The sequence below is a fragment of the Anomaloglossus baeobatrachus genome, chromosome 11 (genome assembly GCF_048569485.1).
Source record: "Anomaloglossus baeobatrachus isolate aAnoBae1 chromosome 11, aAnoBae1.hap1, whole genome shotgun sequence".
NCBI lineage: Eukaryota > Metazoa > Chordata > Amphibia > Anura > Aromobatidae > Anomaloglossus > Anomaloglossus baeobatrachus.
Window position 1 is genome coordinate 8,912,723 of NC_134363.1, and position 23,014 is coordinate 8,935,736.

General features: G+C 49.9%; 1 protein-coding gene across 2 annotated transcripts; it reads left to right on the forward strand.

The window, feature by feature from the left end:
* The first annotated feature begins 233 nt into the window (after window positions 1-233).
* On the forward strand, window positions 234-22,166 carry LOC142255949 (dispanin subfamily A member 2b-like). Of its 2 annotated transcripts, XM_075327410.1 has the most exons (3): window positions 234-765; window positions 15,664-15,821; window positions 21,679-22,166. In XM_075327410.1, the coding sequence occupies exons 2-3, from the start codon at window positions 15,720-15,722 to the stop codon at window positions 21,820-21,822; spliced, it is 246 nt and encodes an 81-aa protein (XP_075183525.1). In that variant the 5' UTR covers window positions 234-765; window positions 15,664-15,719; the 3' UTR covers window positions 21,823-22,166. The 2 variants fall into 2 exon arrangements, 1 of the variants encoding a protein (XP_075183525.1); XR_012727458.1 differs by lacking the exon at window positions 15,664-15,821 and having other exon boundaries at window positions 21,679-21,764.
* Window positions 22,167-23,014: the final 848 nt, after the last annotated feature.

Sequence of the window (23,014 nt, forward strand, 5' to 3'; positions counted from 1 at the left end):
TCAGGTGTCGAGCTCAGTTGTTGGGGTCAGGTGTCAGGCTCAGGTGTCAGGCTCAGGTGTCAGGCTCAGGTGTCGGGCTCAGGTGTCGGGCTCAGGTGTCAGGCTCAGATGTCGGGCTCAGGCGTCAGCCTCAGGCGTCAGGCTCAGTTTTGCGCCGCCCTGCTGCCCGGTCCTGGGATCGCCCGTCTGGAGCAGCTGGCAGCCTCTGGAGTCGGCTCCTCTGTACAGTTCTCGGAGCTGTCTGCTCTGCCTCCTCCAGGGCACTTGGCACGGCTCCCAGGCACAATGACATTTCTGCGGTCTCCACTAATGGGACATTTCTGGGAATCGTTTTTAACCTCTTGATATTTTGTGATGAGGAACTTGTTTTCGTTTTAGAAATCCCTTTTTCTCATCTTTTTGTCCAAATACTGAAGAAAGCAATAAAATAACAGCAAAGGAGCGGTCAGTGTCAGCTACCAGCAGATGGCAGCAACTGTACTGTCAGCACGTCTGGTAATGTGCACTACAAGGTTCAGCATGCCCAGCGCTGGCTTCTACTGTAGTATGAAGGGAAGGTCTCCAATTTGAAAACAACAGAAACTGATCTGTCAGCAGCGGGCATTTTTCCAGGGAGGTAAAATCAGCCAGAGCAATCCTGGTCCCAGATGGATCCATCATCAAGTATGTTCCCTACTCCAGATGTATCATATCTATCTGCAGATGTGCAAGTGTATCCGTGTAACGCCATGAGAAAATGATTCTCAGACGCTGATCCATCAGCAGGTGGGTTCTTGCTTCTACGGTAAGTGTGCCCCTACTAAATGGCAGATCCATCAGTAAGTGTGTCCCTGCTAAGCTGTAGATCCATCAGTAAGTGTGTCCCTCCTAAGCTGTAGATCCATCAGTAAGTGTGTCCCTGCTAAGCTGTAGATCCATCAGTAAGTGTGTTCCTACTAAGCTGTAGATCCATCAGTAAGTGTGTCCCTACTAAGCTGTAGATTCATCAGTAAGTGTGTCCCTACTAAGCTGTAGATCCATCAGTAAGTGTGTCCCTACTAAGCTGTAGATCCATCAGTAAGTGTGTCCCTACTAAGCTGTAGATTCATCAGTAAGTGTGTCCCTACTAAGCTGTAGATCCATCAGTAAGTGTGTCCCTACTAAGCTGTAGATCCATCAGTAAGTGTGTCCCTACTAATCTGTAGATCCATTAGCAAGTGTGTTCCTACTAAGCGATAGATCCATCAGTAAATGTGCCCCTACTAAACTGCAGATAAATCAGTAAGTGTGTCCCTACTAAGCTGTAGATCCATCAGTAAGTGTGTCCCTACTAAGCTGTAGATCCATCAGTAAGTGTGTCCCTACTAAGCTGTAGATCCATCAGTAAGTGTGTCCCTACTAAGCTGTAGATCCATCAGCAAATGTGTCCCTACTAACTGTAGATCCATCAGTAAGTGTGTCCCTACTAAGCTGTAGATCCATCAGTAAGTGTGTCCCTACTAAGCTGTAGATCCATCAGTAAGTGTGTCCCTACTAATCTGTAGATCCATTAGCAAGTGTGTTCCTACTAAGCGATAGATCCATCAGTAAATGTGCCCCTACTAAACTGCAGATAAATCAGTAAGTGTGTCCCTACTAAGCTGTAGATCCATCAGTAAGTGTGTCCCTACTAAGCTGTAGATCCATCAGTAAGTGTGTCCCTACTAAGCTGTAGATCCATCAGCAAATGTGTCCCTACTAACTGTAGATCCATTAGCAAGTGTGTCCCTACTAAGCGGTAGATCCATCAGTAAGTGTGTCCCTACTAAGCGGTAGATCCATCAGTAAATGTGCCCCTACTAAGCAGTAGATCCATCAATAAATGTGTCACTACTAAGCGACAGATCCATCAGTAAGTGTGTCCCTACTAAGCGGTAGATCCATCAGTAAGTTTGTCCCTACTAAGCGGCAGATCCTTCAATAAGTGTGTCCCTGTAACAGTGTGTCCCTCCCCCGCCTGTGCTCATGGTGTAATAGTCTGTCTCTCCTTGACTGTCCTGTATGTACTACTGCTGGGGGATTGTTTGTTCTTCTCAGCATGGGACTTCTCCAATCCACAACTTGGTAAACAAGACAGAGCCAGGAGTCTAAAGTCCATTCCTGTATCAAGTGTCCAGGAGGATGTGGGCCCTTCTGCCCACCTAAGGGGCTGATCCCAGGAGAGAAGAACAATGAGACCCATGTTAGGTCAGTTAGTTGGATCTCGGCTGGAGAAGGACTAGGATCTATAGCTGAGGCTGGATCCTAGAGCCTGTGTATGGACTGTTACAGACTGGAGATCAGTGGCCACTTAGGATTGTGTTTTGTTGTTCACCCTGTTGGACTCAAAGAACTCATATAAGGACCATTGCCATATTTTCCCTGGCGCCGGAATACCGAGAGGCGCCCCCGGATCTTTTGTTTTGTTGTGGACTCCTTGAAGACTTTAAGGATTTATATTTGTTTGGTACTTTATCTTTGTGGTTCCAATAAAGCCCTTTGGATTGTTCCTTGGCCTGGCGTCCCTCACTGCTCTGTCGCATACCCCGTCACAGTCCCTACTAAGCAGTAGATCTATCAGTAAGTGTGTACCTACTAATCGATAGATCCATTAGTAAGTGTGTCTCTACTAAGCAGTAGATCCATCAGTAAGTGTGTCCCTACTAAGCAATAGATCCATTCGTAAATGTGCTCCTACTAAGCTGTAGATCCATCAGTAAATGTGCCCCTACTAAGCTGTAGATCCATCAGTAAATGTGCCCCTACTAAGCTGTAGATCCATCAGTAAATGTGCCCCTACTAAGCGGTAGATCCATCAGTAAGTGTGCCCCAACTCAGAACTAGATCCATCAGTATAGTTTTCTAACTCAGAGCTAGATCCATCAGTAAGTGTGCCTCAACTAAGCGGTAGATCCATCAGTAAGTGTGCTCCTTCTAAGCGGTAGATCCATTAGTAAGTGTGTCCCTACTAAGTGGTAGATCCATCAGTAAGTGTGTCCCTACTAAGTGGTAGATCCATCAGTAAGTGTGCTCCTTCTAAGCGGTAGATCCATCAGTAAGTGTGTCCCTACTAAGTGGTAGATCCATCAGTAAGTGTGTCCTTACTAAGCAGAAGATCCATCAGTAAACATTATCTATCTGTGATTTTCGCACTCTACATGTCCATGTTCTGCATGCTCCATCTGGCTGCGCCACATGCGCCTGCGTGTCCACCCGAACCAGTCAGTTTAGAGGATCCACTGCCAATGCATGAGCCCACCTCACGTAACATCCATCAATTCCCATCTTGAGCACTGGGCCATTCATCAGTATTTGCACCCAGCAATATGAAGTGTTGGGGTGCACCACTCGTGATGACCTCTTTGTTCATGGTGTTGACCCAATAGTGGAACTTTAGCTCTTTGTAGGTTCGTGAATTTGAGGTTTCAGTCCTAAGGAACCTCTCGGACAGGTAGTTACTGACCGCTCCTGAACCTTCTGCGCGGTTGCTTCAAACAGTGTCAAGATGACTATCATCCAACAAAACCTGGCAAAAGTATGTGATGGAACCAGGAGCATCCATAGAAACCATTTTCTGAGACATTAGGCCCCATCGGAGGGATGAGGGGCGGCGTGAATGTAACGATCACTACCAACATGGATCGGGCAAGGTTTCTTGGTTCGCCCCAGACAGAACTTCCAGGATGCGGTCGACCACATCAGTCCTTGAGGTCCAGTATCAGAGTTGTTGGATGAAGAACTTTTCACCAGCTCCTCCTAAACTCAACTGTAGCTCCACCGGGATATGTCTAGGACCACCCAACCAACCTGAGACCTCAGAACTGACCACATCTTGGCTGACAACTGCAGCTATACGCGCCCAAAGACAGCCACAAAGAGCTCTGGAGGCTTCACCAGACTAATCCTAGGAAGACCTATTCCAAGGCGTTCCATCTCCCAGGGTGAAGATTCAGTATCTTTCCCCCTTACCCAGAGTATACTTGCTCCTACACCATAGCTAGGCGTTATCAACCAAGTACTGGGGGTCAAGAGTTGCCCATAAGCTTCACCTAACAGTATACTCACAGCAAATCATGGTAAAACCCGAAGCAGTGACCAGAGGACACTTTTTCATTTTGTGAAAGCAGTGTGAGACATAAAAATATGATTCCCTATAACGCCCCTTTAACAAAGATTAATAGTGTCTACATCTGGAAACCTTGAAAAAAGTCCAACAAATTAGATCTGATTTCTCCCAGATCTGTTTTGTGGCTGATGCCAGGAAGAAGCAGCTAAAATCTGATATAATGCATGATAGAGACGTGTAGTGCATGGCAGAGCCGTCAAGAGGTCACAAGTGTCCATTATTCCCACTGTTTTGCTGTGTAGTCCATGTTTTTTCTATTCTTTTGGTACATCCGCCACATGGTTCCAGAGATATGGGCCTTTTATTTACTAATACGTTTTTATTTAGATCTACGATGTTTTCCAAGGAGGCGTTTGTATTTAGGCTGCTCTGGGATGTGTCATAAGGCTTTTCTAAGTTTTGTATTCAGGCTGCTCTAGGGTGTGTCTCTAGGCTGTTCTTGGGTGTGCCTTTTGGCTGCTCCATTTCTTTACGTTTCTTTGGGGCATGTCTTTAGGTTGTTCTAGCCCATGTCTTTAGACTGCTCTGAGACACAACTTTGGGGTACTCTTGGGTATGTCTTTAAACTGCTCTGGTAGGTATCTTTGGACTGTTCTGATGTATGTCTTTAGGTTACTCTGGGATGTATCTTTAGGCTGTTATGGGTCATGTCTTTAGGCTGCTCTAGGGAATGTCTTTAGGTTGTTCTGGGGTGTGTCTTTAGGTTGCTTGGGGGCATGTATTTAAGCTGCTCTGGGTCATGTCTTTAGGTTGCTCGGGGTATGTCTTTAGGTTGACCTGGTGCATGTCTTTAGGCTCCTCTGGGACGTGTCTTTAGGTTGCCCTGGTGCATGTCTTTAGGTTCCTCTGGGGCGTGTCTTTAGACTGTTCTGGGGCATGACTTTAGACTGTTCTGGGGCTTGTTTTTAGACTGTTCTGGGGTATATCTTTAGGTTGTCCTGGTTCATATCTTTTGGTTCCTCTCGGGCGTGTCTTTAGGATGTTCTGGGACGTGTCTTTGGGCTACTCTGGGGCGTGTCTTTAGGCAGTTCTGGGGCATGTCTTTAGGCTGCTCTGGGGCATGTCTTTAGGCTGTTCTGGGATGTCTTTGGACTACTCTGGGGCGTGTCTTTAGGCAGTTCTGGGGCGTGTCTTTGGGCTGTTCTGGGGCATATCTTTAGGCTGCTCTGGGGCATGTCTTTAGGCTGTTCTGGGACATGTCTTTGGACTTGTCTAGGCCATGTCTTTAGGCAGTTCTGGGGCATGTCTTTATGCAGTTCTGGGGCGTGTCTTTGGGCTGCTCTTGGGTATGTCTTTAGGTTTCTCTGGTGCATGTCTTTAGGCTGTTCTGGGATGTCTCTTTGGACTTGTCTGGGCCATGTCTTTAGGCTGTTCTAGGGCATCTATTTGAGCTGTTCTGGGGTGTGTCTTTATGTTACTTTGGGGAATGTCTTTAGGCTATTCTGGGTGTCCTTAGGTTGCTCTGAAGCATGTTTTTAGACTGCACTGGGACATAGATTTGGGTGGCTCTTGGGTATGTTTTTAGGTTGCTCTGGGGTGTGTCTTTAGACTGTTCTGGGCCTTTTCACTGGGTTCCTCTGGAGCATGTCTTTAGGTTTCTCTGGGGCGTATCTTTAGGTTGTTCTTGAACGTATCTTTGGGCTGTTCTGGGGTGTGTCTTTCGGCTGTTCTGGGGCATGTCTTTAGGTTGCTCTGGGGAGTGTCTTTAGGATGTTCTGGTGAGTGTCTTTAGATTGCTGTGGAAATATATAAATGCTTTAATGATGAAAAACAGAAAAATCCAAACCAGTACTTGTCCTAACCTTTCCACCAGAGATTGGGTCTTTCTCAAAGGATTTTTATCTGCATATATTAAAATATATAATTTGTGTAAAAAATTAAACAAAGTCCATGTGTACAAAACTCGGTGCCAAAGCGATACATAATGTGTGTATACATTAAATGAAATCAAATAGATACATAAAAGCAATAAAGCGTCTCAAATGTTTCCACTGGAAATACAGAAACAATGAACAACAAAAAGGAGGAATCAAGATATTCAGCGAGAATATAATGGCAATACAAAAGAAAAAAGGGAAAAACATTAGGTACAGACCTAGTGAAAAAAAACAGAGGTTTTAGAAAAACACGGATAATGGTATCGGGTTGTACACGCCTATACATGTGACACACAATGGATATTAGTGCATAGGTTTAGGAGGCCGGGGTACTGAATGTATACTATATACGGGTCCCGTGCCTTAAATGTAAGTGTGAATGATATAAACCAAATAAATTAATAGGATGTGGAACGTATGAGGTGTGGATGACACGCCAGCAATTGTGCAGACAGTCTCTATCTCGCGCATGCGCTGTAGTTACATAGCGCCAGGGTAAAATGTATGGTCTGTGCTATGGTGTAGTGGATCTGCGCATGCGCGGTGTGATTTTATTGCTAAATGCGGTGTCCCTGCGCTCTAACAACAACAGGAGGTGATTACCAGTGCAGGAGGCGAGCAGGATGTGGAGGGTTTTGAGGGGAAATTTTAACCCCGCACATTACAGTTATTCACCAAAAAAACCTTCCTCTATTAAAGTCAATGGAGCTGGGAGCCACAGTGCAGCCAGAGCTTCAGAAGAATCTTGGCATGTTATAATGCAGCCAGGGAAAGAGACAGAGACAGACAGGGAAAAAGACAGAAAGACACACATATATATATATTTATATATATATATATATATATATACACACAAAGTGACAGACAGGGAAAGAGACAGACGGAAAGAGACAGACAGACACAGATAGATTCGGACAAAGAGACAGACAGACGAAGAGACAGACAGGGAAAGAGACAGACAGGGAAAGACAAGGAAAGAGACAGAGACAGACAGGGAAAGAGTCAGACAGACAAAGAGACAGACAGGGAAAGAGACAGACAGGGAAAGAGACAGACAGGGAAAGAGACAGACAGGGAAGGAGACAGACAGACACAGATAGATTCGGACAAAGAGACAGACAGACGAAGAGACAGACAGGGAAAGAGACAGAGAGGGAAAGACAAGGAAAGAGACAGAGACAGACAGGGAAAGAGTCAGACAGACAAAGAGACAGACAGGGAAAGAGACAGACAGGGAAAGAGACAGACAGGGAAAGAGACAGACAGAAAAAGAGACAGACAGAGAAACATACAGGGAAAGAGACAGACAGACAGAGAGACAGACAGGGAAGGAGACAGACGGGAAAGAGACAGACAGAGAGACAGACAGGGAAAGAGACAGACAGATAAAGAGACAGACAGGGAAAGAGACAGACAGATAAAGAGACAGACAGGGAAAGAGACAGACAGGGAAAGAGACAGACAGGGAAAGAGACTGACAGGGAAAGAGACAGACAGGGAAAGAGACAGACAAAGAAACAGACAGAGAGAAAGAGACAGACAGAGAGAGAGAAACAGAGGCAACGCCGGATACTATAGCTAGTATCTATAAATAATAGTTATATAAAATAAAATAAAGATATATGGGAGCAAACAAGCAACATCTACACCCCACGGAAATACAAGTCTTAAAAAAGGGACTTTCTTTTTGCCGCACCCCCAGGTTCAACGCCTTTAAGGTACCTTTTAACAGACCAGGTAAACTACCTAAGGACATTTCATCTCCACCCATAGTTGATAAATTTACATTAAAGTCTCTTGACCTTAGGATCCTTAGTTCATTTAATCCTCTGAGGATTATACATAAATATGTACAGAAACCACCTGGCAGACCGATTGCTGCGTTCATTGAATCTCTTTTGTCACCATTTCCATTACATTAGAAGGAATGCTTACCCCTCTTATCCTCAGATACCTACTTAAAGGATACAAATGACTTTTTGACACCTTTGAGATCGTTATCACACATTACTCTAGGGAGTTTTTTGGTTACATTGTATGTTAACACTAGAAGTCCCAGAGAGGGGTCATTTGACATTTCTACCATTGAAACCCTATGGAGCTCGAAATTCCTAGGACTTCTAGTGTTAATAGCCTCTATACCATCATAGATCATCAATGGGGTGTAGACTGTCCAATGGTTTTTGGACAAGAATGGTCAGTTTAATGAGAATCAAAAAAACCTTTTGTACTGACCTCTTACCAATAGTATTAGAAAAAAAAATCTTTTGGAGGATCAGTTTTTTTATACAATAAAAGGGTACAGCTATGGGTTCAAATGTGGCCCCACTAGGGATGAGCGAGTAGTGAAATACTCGGACTCTCTACACTTGTAACGAGTAGGTCCTATAATACTCGAGTACTTGTTACGAGTAGCGAGTCCAATGCCAGTCAATGGTAAATGTGAGTAATTGTCTGCTGAACCCTACAAAGCAGTCTGGTGGCTGAGAAAAAGGCTGAAATGGATGCGTGATTGTTTAAAAGCTGGGCCGTAAAAAGCTACCGGCTTTTTTAAGCAATCAGCTGATGCACGCTCCCCTCCCAGGTCCTTTGCTCCCTGGTGCTGCGCACCCCGCTGCCCTGTGCTTCACTCCCCGCTCCCTGGTGCTTCGCTCCCTGCTGCCCTGTGCTTCGCTCCCCTCTCCCTGGTGCTGCGCTTCCCACCCAGTCCTAACTTAGGATCGGGCGGGGAGGCGGCCGGGGAGCAAAGCACTGGGCAGTGGGGAGCGAAGCACAAAGCAGCGGGGAGTGCAGCACCAGGGAGAGAAGGACCCGGGTGGGAGTGTGCATCAGCTGATTGCTGAAAAAAGTCGGCGTTTTTTTCTCATCGACTTGTATTAGCGATGGATTATGATGGAGGGCCTCACATATCATCCGTCGTTTCACAGATCCATCGAAAATTGTTTGTCTGGGGGACGGAGACAACGGACAAAATAACGTCTTTTGTCTATAGCGAAAAAACAGACAGCGATGGATTTGTTGCCGTCCATCGTTTGGTTGAATGGAAACCTATGGGTGCAGGATCCATTGTTCTCCATCAAATGACGGAACCCGGCGATGGATTCCGTTTTTTTAACTGAGCATGCTCCAATTTTGTATCAAATTAGCCAGCCCCCAATTAGGAAAGGTATATAAACCTACCAGATAGGGCTTCACTCATCAATGTTCCAGCAAGCAAGCTAGCCAGCGGGAGTCCAGCCAGCAAGAGTCCAGCAAGCGAGAGTCCAGCCAGCGAGAGTCCAGCCAGCGAGAGTCCAGCCAGCGAGAGTCCAGCCAGCGGGAGTCCAGCCAGTGGGAGTCCAGCCAGCGAGAGTCCAGCCAGCGAGAGTCCAGCCAGCGAGAGTCCAGCCAGCGGGAGTCCAGCCAGTGGGAGTCCAGCCAGCGAGAGTCCAGCCAGCGGGAGTCCAGCCAGCGAAAGTCCAGCCAGCGGGAGTCCAGCCAGCGAGAGTCCAGCCAGCGAGAGTCCAGCCAGCGGGAGTCCAGCCAGCGAGAGTCCAGCCAGCGAGAGTCCAGCCAGCAGGAGTCCAGCCAGCGGGAGTCAAGCCAGCGGGAGTCCAGCCAGCGAGAGTCCAGCCAGCGAGAGTCCAGCCAGCGGGAGTCCAGCCACCGAGAGTACAGCCACCGAGAGTACAGCCACCGGGAGTCCAGCCAGCAAGAGTCCAGCAAGCGAGAGTCCAGCCAGCGAGAGTCCAGCCAGCGGGAGTCCAGCCAGCGAGAGTCCAGCCAGCGGGAGTCCAGCCAGCGGGAGTCAAGCCAGCGGGAGTCCAGCCAGCGAGAGTCCAGCCAGCGAGAGTCCAGCCAGCGGGAGTCCAGCCACCGAGAGTACAGCCACCGAGAGTACAGCCACCGGGAGTCCAGCCAGCGGGAGTCCAGCCAGCGGGAGTCAAGCCAGCGGGAGTCCAGCCAGCGGGAGTCCAGCCAGCGGGAGTCAAGCCAGCGAGAGTCCAGCCAGCGAGAGTCCAGCCAGCGAGAGTCCAGCCAGCGGGAGTCCAGCCACCGAGAGTCCAGCCACCGAAAGTCCAGCCAGCGGGAGTCCAGCCAGCGGGAGTCCAGCCAGCGGGAGCCCAGCCAGTGAGAGTCCAGCCAGCGAGAGTCCAGCCAGCGGGAGTCCAGCCAGCGAGAGTCCAGCCAGCGAGAGTCCAGCCAGCGGGAGTCCAGCCAGCGAGAGTCCAGCCAGCGGGAGTCCAGCCAGCGAGAGTCCAGCCAGTGAGAGTCCAGCCAGCGAGAGTCCAGCAAGAGTCCAGCCAGCGGAAGTCCAGCCAGCGGGAGTGCAGCCAGCGGGAGTCCAGCCAGCGAGAGTCCAGCCAGCGGAAGTCCAGCCAGTGGGAGTCCAGCCAGCGAGAGTCCAGCCAGCGAGAGTCCAGCCAGCATGAGTCCAGCCAGCGAGAGTCCAGCCAGCGAGAGTCCAGCCAGCGGGAGTCCAGCCTGCGAGAGTCCAGCCAGCGAGAGTCCAGCCAGCGGAAGTCCAGCCAGCGGGAGTCCAGCCAGTGGGAGTCCAGCCAGTGAGAGTCCAGCCAGCGAGAGTCCAGCCAGCGAGAGTCCAGCCAGCGGGAGTCCAGCCAGCGAGAGTCCAGCCAGTGAGAGTCCAGCCAGCGAGAGTCCAGCCAGCGAGAGTCCAGCCAGCTGGAGTCCAGCCAGCGAGAGTCCAGCCAGCGGGAGTCCAGCCAGCGAGAGTCCAGCCAGTGAGAGTCCAGCCAGCGAGAGTCCAGCCAGCGGGAGTCCAGCCAGCGAGAGTCCAGCCAGCGGGAGTCCAGCCAGCGGGAGTCCAGCCAGCGGGAGTCCAGCCAGCGGGAGTCAAGCCAGCGGGAGTCCAGCCAGCGGGAGTCCAGCCAGTGAGAGTCCAGCCAGCGGAAGTCCAGCCAGCGGGAGTCAAGCCAGCGGGAGTCCAGCCAGCGGGAGTCCAGCCAGCGAGAGTCCAGCCAGCGGGAGTCCAGCCACCGAGAGTACAGCCACCGAAAGTCCAGCTAGGGGGAGTCCAGCCAGCAAGAGTCCAGCCAGTGGGAGTCCAGCCAGCATGAGTCCAGCCAGCGAGAGTCCAGCCAGCGGGAGTCCAGCCACCGAGAGTACAGCCACCGAAAGTCCAGCTAGGGGGAGTCCAGCCAGCGAGAGTCCAGCCAGCGAGAGTCCAGCCAGCAAGAGTCCAGCCAGCGGAAGTCCAGCCAGCGGGAGTCCAGCCAGCGGGAGTCCAGCCAGCGAGAGTCCAGCCAGCGAGAGTCCAGCCAGCGGGAGTCCAGCAAGCGGGAAGGATGGGGTGTAAAAACACTGTGTATATACAGTACAGACCAAAAGTTTGGACACACCTTCTCATTCAATGAGTTTTCTTTATTTTCATGACTCTGAAAATTGTAGATTCACATTGAAGGCATCAAAACTATGAATTATCACATGTGGAATGAAATACTTAAAAAAGTGTGAAACAACTGAAAATATGTCTTATATTCTAGGTTCTTCACAGTTGCCGCCTTTTGCTTTGATTACTGCTTTGCACACTCTTGGCATTCTCTTGATGAGCTTCAAGAGGTAGTCACCGGAAATGGTCTTCCAACAGTCTTGAAGGAGTTCCCAGAGATGCTTAGCACTTGTTGGCCCTTTTGCCTTCACTCTGTGGTCCAGCTCACCCCAAACCATCTCGATTGGGTTCAGGTCTGGTGACTGTGGAGGCCAGGTCATCTGGCGTATCCCCCATCACTCTCCTCCTTAGTCACATAGCCCTTACACAGCCTGGAGGTGTGTTTGGGGTCATTGTCCTGTTGAAAAATAAATGATTGTCCAACTAAACGTAAACCGGATGGAATAGCACGCCGCTGCAAGATGCTGTGGTAGCCATGCTGGTTCAGTATGCCTTCAATTTTGAATAAATCCCCAACAGTGTCACCAGCAAAGCCCCCCCCACACCATCACACCTCCTCCACCATGCTTCACGGTGGGAACCAGACATGTAGAGTCCATCCGTTCACCTTTTTTTACAAAGACACGGTGGTTGGATCCAAACATCTCAAATTTGGAGTCATCAGACCAAAGCACAGATTTCCACTGGTCTAATGTCCATTCCTTGTGTTCTTTAGCCCAAACAAGTCTCTTCTGCTTGTTGCCTGTTCTTAGCAGTGGTTTCCTAGCAGCTATTTTACCATGAAGGCTGCTGCACAAAGTCTCCTCTTAACAGTTGTTCTAGAGATGAGAATGTGTGTCCAAACTTTTGGTCTGCACTGTAGGTTTTAAGTAGCCAATAACATTTGGGAGCCTCCCATTGGACGTTTTTAAAAAATGGATCCGTCAAAAAACAGAAGAAATGGATCAAAAAACTAATGCAACATCCATTTTTTCGCCGGATCCGCTAGTCGGGGTGTGTCTTTAGGTTGTTCTGGAGCATGTCTTTTGGTTGCTCTGGGGAGTATCTTTTGGCTGCTCTTGGGTATGTCTTTAGGTTGCTCTGGGAGGTATCTTTGGGCTGCTCTGGGGCATGTCTTTGGGCTGTTCTGGGGTGTGTCTTTAAGTTGTTCTGGGGCATGTCTTTAGGTTGTTTTGGGGCGTGTCTTTAGGTTGCTCTGGGGCATGCCTTTAGATTGCTCTGGGGCATGTTTTTAGGTTGCTCTGGGGCATGCCTTTAGGTTGCTCTGGGGCATGCCTTTAGGTTGCTCTGGGGCATGGCTTTAGGTTGCTTTGGGGCATGTTTTTAGGTTGCTCTGGGGCATGTTTTTGGGCTGCTCTGGGGCATGCCTTTAGGTTGCTCTGGGGCATGTCTTTAGGTTGCTCTGGGGAGTGTCTTTAGGTTGCTCTGGGGCATGTCTTTAGGTTGCTCTGGGGAGTGTCTTTGAGCTGCTCTTGGACCTTTCTTTTGGGCTGTTCTGGGGCATGCCTTTAGGTTGCTCTGGGGCATGCCTTTAGGTTGCTCTGGGGCATGGCTTTAGGTTGCTTTGGGGCATGTTTTTAGGTTGCTCTGGGGCATGCTTTTAGGTTGCTCTGGGGAGTGTCTTTTGGCTGTTCTGGGGAGTGTCTTTTGGCTGTTCTGGGGAGTGTCTTTTGGCTGTTCTGGGGAGTGTCTTTAGACTGCTCTAGGGCATGTTTTTAGGTTACTCTGGGACATATGTTTAGGTTGCTCTGGGGCGTGTCTTTAGGTTGCTCTGGGGCATGGCTTTAGGTTGCTTTGGGGCATGTTTTTAGGTTGCTCTGGGCAGTGTCTTTTGGCTGTTCTGGGGAGTGTCTTTAGACTGCTCTAGGGCATGTTTTTAGGTTACTCTGGGACATATGTTTAGGTTGCTCTGGGGCGTGTCTTTAGGTTGCTCTGGGACATATGTTTAGGTTGCTCTGGGGCGTGTCTTTAGGTTGCTCTGGGGCGTGTCTTTGGGCTGTTCTAGGGAGTGTCTTTAGGATGCTCTAGGGCGTGTCTTTTGGCTAGTCGACACAATTACCCTGCGATTCATGCCTCCTTATTACAGCCCACTAAAACAACACTAAATAAAAAGGCCCTCACCTCTACAACCATATGATGAAATTGCAATATATAAAATGGAATAGTCAGGGGAGCAGCGAGACTAAACTAAAAACAAACACTGCCCCTTTTTTCTTGGTGGCAGGTTCTCTTTATGTACAACTATGAGGAGACGCTCTCGGTAATCGGCGACTGACACATCCGTCCCGTCTCCACTAACGTTTGGATGACTATAGAAGATCGCTGATGCACCAAGGCGTCCCCTGATTTAGGGATTGTGCTCATCTCACATGATCCCTGCGCTCTCAGATCCTGCCCCTATATCGAGCCGTAGACCGGTGATTGGGGCACTAGACAGTATTGGGGTCCGAGGTGGTGAGAAAACGACCAGTGCCAGGAAGGGTCCCATTTTGCCGTCAGTTTTATGTCCATTGTCGTAGGTGACGTTGATGCATTACAATGGACAGCGTTGTCCTCTTCGTCCTCGGTTGTTACTGGACTTTCAAACACCTTAACATCTTCTCAGGCGTCCCCCTTTTTGCTGATCTCTGGGTGTCGTCACGTCTTATTGAAGGGACCGATGTTACAATATTTCCTGTGTCTTTATTACAAGTGATTGGATATTTTGTAATTATTTTAACTGTTAATATTTTGCAACAAACCCTCGGTCTTACTCCTGACATTACCAAATCTCACCTTGACCGGAAGGAAATCGGTTTATAGACATCAGTGAGGGCTCATCTTACCCTCCGTATATTGGGACGCTCCATTCATACTGGAGGCAATTGCTTATATAGTAATTCCTTCAATTATTTTGGTCACTTTACTGATGCTAAATGTTGCAGATAAGGAAGAAAAAGGAAATCAAGTTTCCAGTGAAACAATCAGCAGCGTAAGAGGGCTGATTACAGCCTGAGTAGGAACAGTGGAGCATCGCACCAGGGACAGTGGAGTATTGGACCAGGGACAGTGGAGCATGGGACCAGTCACAGTGGAGCATGGGAATAGGCACAGTGGAGTATGGGACCAGGTACAGTGGAACATGGAACCAGGCACAGTGGAGCATTGGACCAGGGACAGTGGAGCATTCAACCAAGGACAGTAGAGCATGGGACCAGGGACAGTGGAGCATTGTACCAGGGACAGTGGAGCATTGTACCAGGCACAGTGGAGCTTGGGACCAGGTACAGTAGAGCATGGGACCAGGGACACTGCAGCATCGTCGAGGGATAGTGGAGCATTGGACCAGGGATAGTGGAGCATTGGACCAGGGACAGTGGAGCATTGAACCAAGCACAGTGGAGCATGGGACCAGGGACAGTGGAGAATTGGACCAGGGACAGTGGAGCATTGGACCAGGGATAGTGGAGAATTGGACCAGGGACAGTGGAGGATAAGACCAGGGACACTAGAGCATGGGACCAGGAACAGTGGAGCATGGGACCATTGACACTGGAGCATTGGACCAGAGACAGTGGGGCATTGAACCAAGGACACTGGAGCATCGGACCAGGGACAGTGGGGCATTGGACCAGGGACAGTGGAGTATCGGACCAGGTACGGTGGAGCGTGAGACCAGGGACAGTGGAGCATTGGACCAGGGACACTGGAGCATTGGACCAGGGACAGTGGAGCAGGGACACTGGAGCGTTGGACCAGGGACACTGGAGCGTTGGACCAGGGACAGTGGAGCATTTGACCAGGGCAGTGGAGCATTGGACCAGGGAAAGTGGAGCATCGGACCAGGGACAGTGGAGCATCGGACCAGGGACACTGGAGCATTGGACCAGGGACAGTGGGGCATTGGACCAGGGACAGTGGAGCATTGGACCAGGGACAGTGGAGCATCGGACCAGGACAGTGGAGCATTGGACCAGGGACAGTGGGGCATTGGACCAGGGACACTGGAGCATCAGACCAGGGACAGTGGGGCATTGGACCAGGGACAGTGGGGCATTGGACCAGGGACATTTAGAGAATTGCTGAACATTCGATTCCCTCACATACTAAGAGGAAGTGAATTTTTTCAGATATTTGCAGAGGACGTCACTAATTTGTCCTAAAACTTGTAACTTTGGAGAAGTAACATCAGCGTGGTGTCCAAAAGATGCACAGTATGACTCTGCCCTCATGTCACAGACTCCGCCCTCATGTCACAGACTCCGCCCTTGTGGTTAAAATCTTCTCACCTCAAGGTCTGGGCATCACTGCACGGCTGGAGAGATTGCGGTGACAGCTCCTTGTGACAACCATGGCAAGCAGCGGACAGAAGGATTACCTGGGGTGGTCCATCTTCAGCACGCTGTGCTGCTGTCTCCCCATCGGGGTGGCCGCCCTCATCTTTTCAATAAAGGTAAGAGGGATCCAGCATTTGTGTTTTGTGCAGTTTATTTTTTGTTGCATTTTTTAAAATTTGCAGCAGGTCAGCGCAGATTTCACACTTTGCAATCTGAAGTCTGAAATCTGCAGCAAAAATCAGCAGCAAAATCAGCAACAAAATCTGCAGCAAAATCTGCAGCAAAATCTGCAGCAAAATCAGCAGCAAAATCTGCAGCAAAATCTGCAGCAAAATCAGCAGCAAAATCTGCAGCAAAATCAGCAGCCAAATCTGCAGTCAAATCTGCACAACGTCCCTTGGAGGGACCGGAACCTGCGACACTTCAGTATTCAGCTGCCAGGATACTAGAACACCAATTAGCATAACAATTGCGCCATTTCAAAAAGGTACAAATTATGAATTAGCCAAAAATATCTGAATAATGAAAAACTTGTAGAGCCAGAGCGAAACATGGCAAAATTAAAAAATGGCAGAAAGATATTATTAATTTGGCACAAAATATAAATGCAGAAAATACGTACTGAAACAATATCCATTCACGAAAACCAGACTCCTCCATCATACACAGATAGAGAAGTGTGATTCCTCACTGAACAGAACACGTATCCTCCAGAATCCAGAGGTGCCAGCATTTCATTGCTCCATGCAACACTCGGCATTGTGCTTGGTGATGTATGGCTCGGCATTGTGCTTGGTGATGTACGGCTCAGCATTGTGCTTGGTGATGTATGGCTCGGCATTGTGCTTGGTGATGTACGGCTCGGCATTGTGCTTGGTGATGTACGGCTCAGCATTGTGCTTGGTGGTGTATGGCTCGGCATTGTGCTTAGTGATGTACGGCTCAGCATTGTGCTTGGTGATGTACGGCTCGGCATTGTGCTTGGTGATGTATGGCTCGGCGTTGTGCTTGGTGATGTACGGCTCGGCATTGTGCTTGGTGATGTACGGCTCGGCATTGTGCTTGGTGATGTACGGCTCAGCATTGTGCTTGGTGGTGTATGGCTCGGCATTGTGCTTAGTGATGTACGGCTCAGCATTGTGCTTGGTGATGTACGGCTCGGCATTGTGCTTGGTGATGTATGGCTCGGCGTTGTGCTTGGTGATGTATGGCTCGGCATTGTGCTTGGTGATGTACGGCTCAGCATTGTGCTTGGTGATGTACGGCTCGGCATTGTGCTTGGTGATGTACGGCTCGGCATTGTGCTTGGCGATGTATGGCTCAGCATTGTGCTTGGTGATGTACGGCTCGGCATTGTGCTTGGTGATGTATGGCTCGGCATTGTGCTTGGTGATGTACGGCTCGGCATTGTGCTTGGTGATGTATGGCTCAGCATTGTGCTTGGTGATGTACGGCTCAGCATTGTGCTTGGTGATGTACGGCTCGGCATTGTGCTTGGTGATGTACGGCTCAGCATTGTGCTTGGTGATGTATAGCTCGGCATTGTGCTTGGTGATGTATGTCTCAGCATTGTGCTTGGTGATGTACGGCTCGGCATTGTGCTTGGTGATGTACGGCTCGGCATTGTGCTTGGTGATGTATGGCTCAGCATTGTGCTTGGTGATGTACGGCTCGGCATTGTGCTTGGTGATGTATGGCTCGGCATTGTGCTTGGTGATGTACGGCTCGGCATTGTGCTTGGTGATGTATGGCTCAGCATTGTGCTTGGTGATGTACGGCTCAGCATTGTGCTTGGTGATGTATGGCTCAGCATTGTGCTTGGTGATGTATGGCTCGGCATTGTGCTTGGTGATGTACGGCTCAGCATTGCGCTTGGTGATGTACGGCTCAGCATTGTGCTTGGTGATGTACGGCTCAGCATTGTGCTTGGTGATGTATGGCTCAGCATTGTGGTTGGTGATGTATGGCTCAGCATTGTGTTTGGTGATGTACGGCTCAGCATTGTGCTTGGTGATGTACGGCTCAGCATTGTGCTTGGTGATGTACGGCTTGGCATTGTGCTTGGTGATGTACGGCTCGGCATTGTGCTTGGTGATGTACGGCTCAGCATTGTGCTTGGTGATGTATGGCTCGGCATTGTGCTTGGTGATGTATGGCTCGGCATTGTGCTTGGTGATGTACGGCTCGGCATTGTGCTTGGTGATGTACGGCTCAGCATTGTGCTTGGTGATGTACGGCTCGGCATTGTGCTTGGTGATGTATGGCTCAGCATTGTGCTTGGTGATGTACGGCTCAGCATTGTGCTTGGTGATGTACAGCTCAGCATTGTGCTTGGTGATGTACGGCTCAGCATTGTGCTTGGTGATGTATGGCTCAGCATTGTGCTTGGTGATGTACGGCTCAGCATTGTGCTTGGTGATGTATGGCTTGGCATTGTGCTTGGTGATGTACAGCTCAGCATTGTGCTTGGTGATGTGCGGCTCGGCATTGTGCTTGGTGATGTACGGCTCGGCATTGTGCTTGGTGATGTATGGCTCGGCATTGTGCTTGGTGATGTACGGCTCGGCATTGTGCTTGGTGATGTATGGCTCGGCATTGTGCTTGGTGATGTACGGCTCGGCATTGTGCTTGGTGATGTACGGCTCGGCATTGTGCTTGGTGATGTATGGCTCGGCATTGTGCTTGGTGATGTACGGCTCAGCATTGTGCTTGGTGATGTACGGCTCGGCATTGTGCTTGGTGATGTATGGCTCGGCATTGTGCTTGGTGATGTACGGCTCGGCATTGTGCTTGGTGATGTATGGCTCAGCATTGTGCTTGGTGATGTACGGCTCGGCATTGTGCTTGGTGATGTACGGCTCGGCATTGTGCTTGGTGATGTACGGCTCGGCATTGTGCTTGGTGATGTACGGCTCGGCATTGTGCTTGGTGATGTACGGCTCGGCATTGTGCTTGGTGATGTACGGCTCAGCATTGTGCTTGGTGATGTACGGCTAGGCATTGTGCTTGGTGATGTATGGCTCGGCATTGTGCTTGGTGATGTACGGCTCGGCATTGTGTTTGGTGATGTATGGCTCGGCATTGTGCTTGGTGATGTATGGCTCGGCATTGTGCTTGGTGATGTACGGCTCGGCATTGTGCTTGGTGATGTACGGCTCGGCATTGTGCTTGGTGATGTACGGCTCGGCATTGTGCTTGGTGATGTACGGCTCGGCATTGTGCTTGGTGATGTACGGCTCAGCATTGTGCTTGGTGATGTACGGCTAGGCATTGTGCTTGGTGATGTATGGCTCGGCATTGTGCTTGGTGATGTACGGCTCGGCATTGTGTTTGGTGATGTATGGCTCGGCATTGTGCTTGGTGATGTATGGCTCGGCATTGTGCTTGGTGATGTATGGCTCAGCATTGTGCTTGGTGATGTATGGCTCGGCATTGTGCTTGGTGATGTATGGCTCAGCATTGTGCTTGGTGATGTACGGCTCAGCATTGTGCTTGGTGATGTATGGCTCGGCATTGTGCTTGGTGATGTATGGCTCAGCATTGTGCATGGTGGTGTACGGCTCTGCATTGTGCTTGGTGATGTACGGCTCGGCATTGTGCTTGGTGATGTATGGCTCGGCATTGTGCTTGGTGATGTATGGCTCGGCATTGTGCTTGGTGATGTACGGCTCGGCATTGTGCTTGGTGATGTATGGCTCAGCATTGAGCATTGTTCAGATAATTCTGAAATGATAAATAATTGCAGTGATTGTATCTGTATCAGCAGGACGTCCCTGGTATATGCGGTGCTTATAGACAGTCCTCAGTATATCCGGTGCCTGTAGACGATCTCCTGTATATCTGGTCCCTGTAGACGGTCCCTGGTATATGCGGTGCCTGTAGACGGTCCCCTGTATATCCGGTCCCTGTAGACGGTTCCTGGTATATCCGGTCCCTGTAGACGGTCCCTGGTATATGCGGTCCCTGTAGACAGTCCCCTGTATATCCAGTCCCTGTAGACAATCTCCTGTATATCCAGTGCCTGTAGACGATCTCCTGTATATCTGGTCCCTGTAAACGATCGCCTGTATATCCGGTGCCTGTAGACGGTCCCTGGTATATCCGTTCCCTGTAGACAGTCCCTGGTATATCGGGTCCCTGTAGATGGTTCCCGGTATATCCAGTCCCTGTAGACGGTCCCCAGTATATCCGGTCCCTGTAGACAGTCCCCAGTATATCCGGTCCCTGTAGATGGTCCCCAGTATATCCAGTCACTGTAGACGGTCCCCTGTATATCCGATCCCTGTAGATGGTCCCCTGTATATCCGGTCCCTGTAGACGGTTCCCTGTATATCCGGTCCCTGTAGACGGTCCCCTGTATATCCGGTCCCTGTAGACGGTCTCCGGTATATCTGGTCCCTGTAGACGGTCCCCGATATATCAGGTCCCTGTAGACGGTTCCCGGTATATCAGGTCCCTGTAGACGGTCCCTGGTATATCCGGTCCCTGTAGACAATCTCCTGTATATCTGGTCCCTCTAGACAATGTCCTGTATATCTGGTCCCTGTAGATGATCTCCTTTATATCTGGTCCCTGTAAGCGATCTCCTGTATGTCCGGAGCCTGTAGACGGTCCCTGGTATATCCGGTCCCTAGAGATGGTCCCCTGTATATCCGGTCCTTGTAGATGGTCCCCAGTATATCCCGTCTCTGTAGACGGTCCCCGGTATATCCGGTCCCTGTAGATGGTTCCCGGTATATCCTGTCCCTGTAGATGGTCCCCAGTATATCCGGTACCTGTAGACGGTCCCCGGTATATCCGGTCCCTGTAGACGGTCCCCAGTATATCTGGTCTCTGTAGATGGTCCCCGGTATATCCGGTCCCTGTAGATGGTCCCCAGTATATCCAGTCCCTGTAGATGGTCCCCTGTATATCCGGTCCCTGTAGACGGTCTCTGGTATATCCAGTCCCAGTAGACGGTCCCCTGTATATCCGGTCCTGTAGACGGTCCCCGGTATATCCTGTCCCTGTAGACGGTCCCTGGTATATCCAGTCCCAGTAGACGGTCCCCTGTATATCCGGTCCTGTAGACGGTCCCTGGTATATCCTGTCCCTGTAGACGGTCCCTGGTATATCCAGTCCCAGTAGACGATCCCCGGTATATCCGGTCCCTGTAGACGGTCCCCAGTATATCTGGTCTCTGTAGATGGTCCCCGGTATATCCGGTCCCTGTAGATGGTCCCCAGTATATCCAGTCCCTGTAGACGGTCCCCTGTATATCCGGTCCTGTAGACGGTCCCCGGTATATCCTGTCCCTGTAGACGGTCCCTGGTATATCCAGTCCCAGTAGACGGTCCCCTGTATATCCGGTCCTGTAGACGGTCCCTGGTATATCCTGTCCCTGTAGACGGTCCCTGGTATATCCAGTCCCAGTAGACGATCCCCGGTATATCCGGTCCCTGTAGACGGTCCCCAGTATATCTGGTCTCTGTAGATGGTCCCCGGTATATCCGGTCCCTGTAGATGGTCCCCAGTATATCCAGTCCCTGTAGACGGTCCCTGGTATATCCAGTCCCAGTAGACGATCCCCGGTATATCCGGTCCCTGTAGACGGTCCCCAGTATATCTGGTCTCTGTAGATGGTCCCCGGTATATCCGGTCCCTGTAGATGGTCCCCAGTATATCCAGTCCCTGTAGACGGTCCCCTGTATATCCGGTCCTGTAGACGGTCCCCGGTATATCCTGTCCCTGTAGACGGTCCCTGGTATATCCAGTCCCAGTAGACGGTCCCCTGTATATCCGGTCCTGTAGACGGTCCCCGGTATATCCTGTCCCTGTAGACGGTCCCCGGTATATCCGGTCCCTATAGACGGTCCCCGGTATATCCGGTCCCTGTAGACGATCCCTGGTATATCCGGTCCCTGTAGACGATCCCTTGTATATCCGGTCCCTATAGACGGTCCCACACTGACACAATCTGCTCTTCTCTTTCAGGCGCGGGATGCAGCCAATCAGAATGACTCAATGACGGCAGCGAAACACTCCAAGATGGCCTTCAACCTGAACATCGCCGCCCTGGTGTTGGGAATCATCTTCATCATCATCGTCATAGTGGTGACCAACGTGAACCGCCCCTGAGCCCAGAACCGTACACAGCCACGGTGGCGCGGACGCCGGGGTTCTCACACGTGGTGTCCAATAAAACCGGTGTTTGTACAGTCCCAGTGTCACCCGGTGCCGTGACTTCTTGGTGATGATTTCCCCAGGATAAGAGACAGGAGGGACATACAGTGGGTACGGAAAGTATTCACACCCCTGTACATTTTTCCCTCTTTGTGTCATTGCAGCCATTTGGTACATTTTTTTCTCATTAATGTACACTCTGCGCCCCATCCCCCACCCCCCATCCTCCATCCCCCATCCTCCACCCCCCATCCCCCATACTCCATCCCCCATCCTCCATCTGGACAGAAAAATACAGAAATGTAGAAATTTTTGCAAATTTATTAAACAAGAAAAACTGAATTATCCCATGGTCATAAGTATTCAGCCCCTTTGCTCAGTATATCCCATGGTCCTAAGTATTCAGCCCCTTTGTTCAGTATATCACATGGTCATAAGTATTCAGCCCCTTTGTTGAGTATATCACATGGTCATAAGTATTCAGCCCCTTTGCTCAGTATATCACATGGTCATAAGTATTCAGCCCCTTTGCTCAGTATATCCCATGGTCCTAAGTATTCAGCCCCTTTGTTCAGTATATCACATGGTCATAAGTATTCAGCCCCTTTGGTCAGTATATCACATGGTCATAAGTATTCAGCCCCTTTGTTCAGTATATCACATAAGTATTCAGCCCCTTTGCTCAGTAAATCACATGGTCATAAGTATTCAGCCCCTTTGCTCAGTATATCACATAAGTATTCAGCCCCTTTGCTAGTATAACACATGGTGATAAGTATTCAGCCCCTTTGCTCAGTATTGAGTAGAGGCCCCCTCCCTTTTGAGCTAGTACAGCCATGAGTCTTCTTGAGATCCTGGATTTGGGGATCCTCGGCCATTCTTCTTGCAGATCCTCTCCAGTCCCGTCAGGTTGGATGGTGAACGTTGGTGGACGCCATTTTCAGGTCTCTCCAGAGATGCTCCATTGGGTTTAGGTCAGGGCTCTGGCTGGGCCAGTCAGGAATGGTCACAGAGTTGTTCTGAAGCCGCTCCTCTGTTATTTTAGCTGTGTGCTTAGGGTCATTGTCTTGTTGGAAGGTGAACCTTCGGCCAAGTCTGAGGTCCAGAGCATCTGGAAGAGGTTTTCTTCCAGGATCTCTGTAGTTGG

Excerpts from the sequence above, each read along its gene's own strand:
- LOC142255949 (XM_075327410.1), top strand. The coding sequence starts at position 15,720 with ATGGCAAGCAGCGGACAGAAGGATTACCTGGGGTGGTCCATCTTCAGC. Across the intron at positions 15,822-21,678 it reads CCCTCATCTTTTCAATAAAG|GCGCGGGATGCAGCCAATCA; the intron begins GTAAGAGGGATC and ends CTTCTCTTTCAG.